Genomic DNA, 7,560 nt, shown 5'->3' on the forward strand with positions numbered 1-7,560 from the left:
ACTTGTATTTTTCATATGAACATTGATGGAAGAAGTGAAACAACGTGTAAAAAATACTTCTTGGAAACATTCAAAATCTCTGATGGTAGAATGCTCAAGCCATTTAAAAAAAAAAAGAAAGGTAAAACTTGGAGAGCCTCCAGGCGAAGATAAACATTGCAAGAACATTCCCGGTAACAAAGCTCTACAGGAAAATTAATAGTAAGTGGTCACATAGCATCATTCCCCTTTATCAGAAGATATGAATGTTTGACTCTTCTCCAATTTTTACAAAGAACATGTTGAAAGTCAAGGAAAAAGAGTCAGGTGCAGAACACATTTGTCACAGAGCTTTTAACAGTGAGTTCAGCTTGATTTCCTTGCTCCTCGCAAGGATGCTTGTGTACAATATGATATGTTTGCTAGTAAACTCAAGCATTCAACGGATGAACACAAAAACATCAAGCTTTGGCAGGACCATTAACTGCATCTACGCAAAGCCAAAAAAGCTCAGGAGCCATGTCAAACAGATTATTACAAACATAAATTATATGTTTTCAATTTACATTGTCACAAGCTGTTATCAAAATTAGGATTCAAGTACTACTGGGACGAAGTGACTGTTTGGTGAAACACACTTATACAATAGCACCATCAGCAAAACACATTGTGATGTACAACAATACTTGTACAGGGTAGAACAGGAACTGGAAAAGAGTCATAACATTAATGAAACTAGTTTTAACGAAGAGAATAACACTGAAACCATAGACCCCAATGTTCATACAAAGTGGTGATTCCTATCACCCCAATGGTGGTGTCTTTGCCTCACAGAAAACTGCAGTAAAGACATTAGATATTTGGTCCCGATGACAGCTACAATATTATCGACAAGTCTTGGAAAAAGAGACCTTTCGTGCTGCTGTAATGACAATGACTTCTTGCATGTTGAAAACATTTTGAAGTCAGTCACCAAAAGGAAGACTGACACTGAAAAACATCTAGAGGATTACCAAAAGACTGAACCATTCACAATATTTTTCAAGGAAACCCTTTCAACGAACATGGAATTTTAAAAGTTAAACTTCAAGCTGGGATCTGAAAACGGACACCTAGTTTCTCTGACTAACATACCTTGTGTAAATCTGTACACATGACTACAGGCTGTTACTAAAGAGAAGGAGGAGGCCATGAAAGACCTTTTGCCCAACATACCAACTGCTTGTTGCCATTACTTTTAGAGTCTCCTTTCTTCTGACAATCTGCAGTGCAGTGTCTGAGTCACTGCACTAATGACCAACAGCCGCATTCAGTTAAGAATGAGCTCACAAATTGCAATCATGGTTCCCCATCAGCTGTAGACTATTTCAGAACAAATGAAAATGACAAGAGAGAACAATGTCTCACCCTGCGCAGGAATCACAGTAATACAATGCGAGCACAAGAACACCAGGACAAATGGAGATTTGGCCACTCCTAGAAGCATGTTTGTATGAGCCGCTCCTGGAAGCATGTTTGGATAGCCGAAGTGCTTAAAGTAACCACTGACCCCAAGCACGAAATCCAGGTTCAAGTCCCAGTCCGCCACAAATTTTCATTTGTTCTGAAATATTCTACAGCTGATACAGGACCATAATCAAATTTTCAAGTTCATTCTTCTGGCAATGATGAAAATATTGGGCAACTGAATGGAACTGACTATGAGTAGCAAAGGTTATGTTAATACACTGTCAACTGCCATGTATATTATTATAGTAAGTAAAATCCTTTACCTGTTTATATTATAAATGGTGTACCTTTATTTGGACCCCTGTATCAGGTCTATAACTGGATAACATTGGTAAAAATGCACTTATGGTGTACCACAGCTATTCTGTTGTCTGTTGCTCTTAGTAACAGTTTGTACGATAAATAAAGGGAAGTTAACATGATGAAACATCAATCAGATGTATGTAGCCAATGAGGTTCTTGTTTGTAATTGCCTATGGTTTACAAGTAAGATTAACTGGCATTGAACTAGGTTAGAGTTATGGTAAAATCAGGAAGAGGATATACAAGTAGGTCACTGCAATGATGAATGTTTTCTTGTGCTACAGTACACATCAACCTATTATGGCAATTGTGTTTTTGTGTTGAGATTAGTGGGCTTAGCCAATTCACAAGCAAATTATAGTCCACTCTAACCTAGGCCTCAGGCTATGCTGCAGCTACATCTAATTTTCTTCCATTCATGACCACAGGTCAGTCCATCAGCACATGTAGTTTTCCCAGTCAACAGAGAATTTATGGAAATTAGTAAGCAACATACAAATTCATACTAACCAGAGCAGTGAATTTTATTCTGGTGCTCTGCATACTGAAAACAGATGCCATTAATTCGTATCTTCTACCAAAAGGAACCATTGCAGTCAGTGATTCCTATTGGCTACAGTAGGCCTATATCACCTGACTGGCTATGAACAACGATAACAAAGTGCCGACAGCAGCATGCAATGGAATACTGCGGCACACTGTAAGTGCACTTTAGCCAAAAATTACTGTTGAGTTTTGAGTAACAATCTTTGTAAATCATAATACCTCATAACAAGAATAATGAGAGTTACACCATTTGGGCTTTAAGAGACCCACCTGTGACAGACTAGAACATTTAATTCATACTGAGATAAGCTTGTACATGATAAAACACAAATTTGACTCTTACGGTCCACAATCTTCTACTAAAATAATAATTTGAAAAATAAAACAGTAATGTGTTGAATGTGAAAGATAATTTAAAACAATTACAGTCACATTTTATCCATGTAAGACATTATTTAACATGAATCTAGTACACTGCGAGACAGAGCTATGAATGTTCAACTTAGGAATACATGTTTGTAACATTTACATGTACTCTGAACACATTACATATCTGTCTAAATTGGGCATGGCCTGGTGAAGTTAGTTCATTTCTTGCAATAAATTATGTGGTGGAAAAAAATACACATCAAGACAAACCTAGATTTTGGCATCTAACAGTTATTAATGCTGCGATCAAAACCATTGGGTACTTATTGCTTCTTTCCAGGAATAACTAATTTTGAAATCAGTGCAGGTTTATTTCACAGTGCACAGATATGAAAAGAATCCCAGAATCCCCCCCCCCTAAAAAAAAACAACCAAAGATAAGATACAGTTCATTTATGATACTTTGCTGTTCATGTTAGCGAGTTTCCGCCAGCAGCTGGTCTCCTACGCACTCCTCCTCTATTTCTAACCACATTAGTCAGAGATTCTCTTCAGATAAAGAGTACAGAGGCTTAAAATGAAGAGCCAGCAATGCAGAATATCACTCTTCATCACGCAGACACTGTATGCAAATATATAATTTTGTTACTTAATTATTGCGCAACTCCATATGACAGATGACATTCCCAATTGCCTCCTGCAACATCAACAAGGCCTAGACCACAACAAGAAACTAGAACAAATGGATACTATTCTCATAAAAGTCCATTCCTAGATTCCACCATGTATTCTGTATCAACCAAAGATCCATGGAAATTGAATAAGATCAGACATCTATCTTAAGTGATTGTGCCATATCCAAAGGCCTCCTTCCATTGATGAGACCATCCTAGCACAATTTGGCAGAGCAATCATGATTACCACATCAATGTGCATAGAAGTGATAATAATATTTTTCAGTGAAGAAGTTAGAAGCTGTTTGAACTCAATTGTCTTTCAGGGCATGATGTTACAAGTGAATCTATTTTACGCACTGCATTGAGGAGAAGTAATTAAAGTAGTGAAGGGAATGATATGATCTCTTAGCTTTGACCTGTAGTGCTATCAGCAACACAACTATTTGTTAGCATTATATAACCACAATGTTGACCATAACAACATATTATCACACTATCAACAACACTGCGGGGCGGGACTATATCGGTTTTGAGATTGAACATTCTTGTTACTAACACCTTTAAACTTATTAAAAACTTGAAAAATCAGACCATAGTGAAAAATATGGATTTTCAGCAAGTACATAAATATAACCATACACTGAACAACATAAAAAATATATTATCATCATAACCCAGAATGGCAGTATCACAATCTCCAATACATGCAAAGTAGTTTTCCTTTACAATCTAATTCCACAGTCATTATACTTTTATCTTTAAACAACTTCTCTGATGTGCGATTTGTAGTGTGTGTCACTTTATATGTGATACAAACTCAAATTTTATACCGTCATAATAAAGCTGAAACACAACTGTCCCTGATTACATAAAATGGTAGACAGTACAGTTATGATTTTGACTTACATTTATTAAGGCATGCCAATCTCAAGTTAAAATAATTGATTCTGATAGGAAAGGTTTACATGCAAACATTAGTAGTGAAAAGTTTAGTGTATAAAGGCTGTGCTTTAAAAACGAAATGAGAGAATTAAAACCACAAACGTGGGGATAGTTTTTTGTGTCAATTACATCTCTTGTACCAAGTACATAATGTAATTTAAAAATTTGTAGCAGTTTCATATACAATGCATGTGAATTTTATATCTTGTGTTTGCTGGTTTAAATAGTCCAGTGTTCACATACTCTGCTCACAGCTCCAGATAACATTTATTTAAAATACTTCAAGTTTATTGTATGCAGCAATTGCCTTTGAACTGCCCTCTTTCCACATAATATATCTAGCTCTGTATTTGCAAGCACTTTTCATCCATGTACCAGAGTGGCTAATAAGATAATGAACAAAGCTTAAACATCACCTTGGAACTTTCGTTGTTTAGAAGGGCCAAAAGGAAATTGGTGCAAGAAGTAGTAAGAAAAACTGGAACACAATGGTTGACAAGAAAACAGGACATAAACTACGGTGGAAGCACTTGGCACCTCCCTACTTGTCTGTTAATACTCTGGACTTGGAAAATGTAATCAAGGCCCATTAATTAAAATTACACCAAGAATCATTTATATGCTGTTGTTGCTTCAGATGTCAGCTGATTTGTGTGGTTCTTTCCCCTAATTGTTACATGCTTTAAGTTATATACCTCACCAGATGTTTTCACACAAAAGCAAAATCCTAATGCAAACATATTCTGATCCGTAGAAGCGGTTGGCGTTCAATACAGGAGTACAAGATGTTACATAATATCCATTGTTTCGCAGCTAATCTATTTGCCTGTCTCGTTTATATTATAAAAGACTCTTATGACTTCACAAAGTGGGCACATACTTCTTCCATATGCAGTGAACATGTTTCTTTTTATTTCACTGCACTCTTGCAAAAGGTTTTGTTGAAACTAATATAAGTGCAGGCCCCAACTAGTTTACTTTTAACCTTCTAAAATTTCTTAGCATCTTGACCAATGTCCCTTTCCCACAGATGTGGGAGCTTTGCCCTAAGTTCAACAAGATCGCGGAAAATATAATTCGGTAATACACCTTGTCTTTGCAGTCCTCTTCTGCACAGTTCATCACTGCTTTTCGTCACTAAAGCACAATGCCAATGCGCCCCAATGGCTCCAACATAATCGGTTTCGACTTTATCACCAATATGAAGAGAACATGATGGAGTTACATGGGTATCAATCTTCAATGCTAAGGCCAGGGCTTTTTCAAATATTTTGGGTGATGGCTTTTCAATACCAGCTTCATATGACGTTACAACAAAATTAAAATACTTATTTAAATCCAGTGAATTCAGTACACAATGCAGTCTTTCATCGTAGTTTGAGATTACGCCAATAATTGTGTTTGTCTGCTGCAGATATGACAATAAATCTTGGGCGCCTTCAGCAATGGCATAACAATCTCCGTTCTCGAAAGCATTTATGAGATAACCTGCAACACTGTCATAAGTGCTTCTGTTGTACTGGCATCGTGTTGCCTTTTCGAGAACATCTACGACCAGCAGATTCCACCACTTTTTCCAGCCTATGCCGGTTTTTTGACCGAAGTTCGGATGCTCACGGGATAATTTATCATACTGGGCTCGGAATATTAAAGCGATGTCTGATGGCTGCGCAGTAACGCCGAAGAGAGACGCTGCCTCTGAATACAATGTCTGAGGTGGCCTCCGAAAATTAAGAAGTGTCCCACTAACATCAAATGTCACTAAGCGAAAACGGTGCATCGCGGTTGTCTCACTCCCGCATAAACACTGTTATCTGCATTAACGTGCTACAGTGCAATCAGTGAACTCGTGCTGAACCGCTTCCCTCAATCGCAGGTAGATGGCGCTGCACCACTGTTTACAAACGTATTTACTTGACAAGCACCCACATATACGGCGGTGGGACGGAGGGGTGAGGGGGGGGGGTGTTCACGATGCTAGATTCATTTCGGAAATAGTCGCAACAATATAGGAGGGGTCTTGCACTACCCCCCACACGTCTTCCAGTTCTAACCAAGTGACCAATGAAAAGTCAGAACTGGAAGACCAATCGGAAAGAGCTGTTTCACCCGCGTGCAGGCCTGTGTATGTTTTGTTATTAAAGTTGTTTTTGGCACGCTGAAGATTTGTGACGTACATGTTACCATCGGCAGGATTTCTAATAATGTAATTAAATATCAACCGAGGATACATCGACAGAGTCAGCAGGACATTCTATTATGAACAAAAACTGTATCCAACCGTGTCTAACGTTGTTTCGTCGTGTGGTTAGAAGCGTTAGATTACTGCGTCGAAGATTACAAGTTTAAAACTTGTTGATTCTTAGCTTTTTTTTTTACCTTCGAGTTTGTGACAGATTCTGAAATCTGAAATGATATTTATATTCCTTCTTGTTAGAAATATTTGACTTTTTTTCGATTATGCCGCTATTTCCATTGGCGACGTTGGGCAGCAACTCAAGACTACAGCTTAAATCGCTGTGAGTGAACTGCAGCAGTGACAAATGTAGAGCTGCTTAAAAGTGGTCTCCCATTTAGTTTTTATTAAAAAAATAGAAAATAGTAAAAAATTATTATTTAAAAACATAATATTTAATTTATAATGTTATGTGCCATTTACATTTTGGTAACAGAAAAATTATGAAAAAAATATTTTAAAAAACTTTACACTTCGCGAGTTCCAAAAATAGCTGCCAAAATGCGATCCCATAAAATAACACCAAACAAAATTATAAAACAATTTCTACTGTAGTTTCAAAGTGGGTATAACATAACATCTTCCAGAATGTTAAAGAATTTCTGTGTGTTTTCTTTGCTTGAAGATAAGAGTCCTGTTATAGGACGTTCCTGTAAGATTTATTTGTGTTGTAACAGATTGGTTGTGTGTCAGTTAAGAACTACCCCACATTTTCCCAGCAGTTTCATATTCGTATGGGCGTACAGTGTTATTTCTCTCTGACAGTTGTATAGCCATTCTTCACACGTCATTGCGACAAAGCATGAAGGAAGAAGCTTCCATAGCAAGATAACACAAACTAGCTCTTCAAGATCTTTACCTAAATGTGTAGGTCTGCCTTTCTTTGTTTTTGCTGCTTCATCAGGTGTATTTTTTACTTCTTCCTGGACACCCGCATACGAGTTGTTTTTCGAACATTAAATGTTCACTGGCCTTCTTCCGACTAACCTGTTTCTGAAA

General features: G+C 37.3%; 1 protein-coding gene across 1 annotated transcript; it reads right to left on the minus strand.

Moving 5' to 3' along the window:
• Positions 1 to 141: 141 nt before the first annotated feature.
• Positions 142 to 6,302, minus strand: LOC126253481 (rhythmically expressed gene 2 protein-like). The gene has a single exon (XM_049954844.1). The coding sequence runs from the start codon at positions 6,103 to 6,105 to the stop codon at positions 5,314 to 5,316; it is 792 nt and encodes a 263-aa protein (XP_049810801.1). The 5' UTR covers positions 6,106 to 6,302; the 3' UTR covers positions 142 to 5,313.
• Between the last annotated feature and the right edge of the window lie 1,258 nt (positions 6,303 to 7,560).

This window comes from Schistocerca nitens, chromosome 4, assembly GCF_023898315.1.
Source record: "Schistocerca nitens isolate TAMUIC-IGC-003100 chromosome 4, iqSchNite1.1, whole genome shotgun sequence".
Lineage (NCBI taxonomy): Eukaryota > Metazoa > Arthropoda > Insecta > Orthoptera > Acrididae > Schistocerca > Schistocerca nitens.

Bases quoted from the DNA above. Each gene is read 5' to 3' on its own strand.
- LOC126253481 (XM_049954844.1), bottom strand. From the start codon at position 6,105: ATGCACCGTTTTCGCTTAGTGACATTTGATGTTAGTGGGACACTTCTT.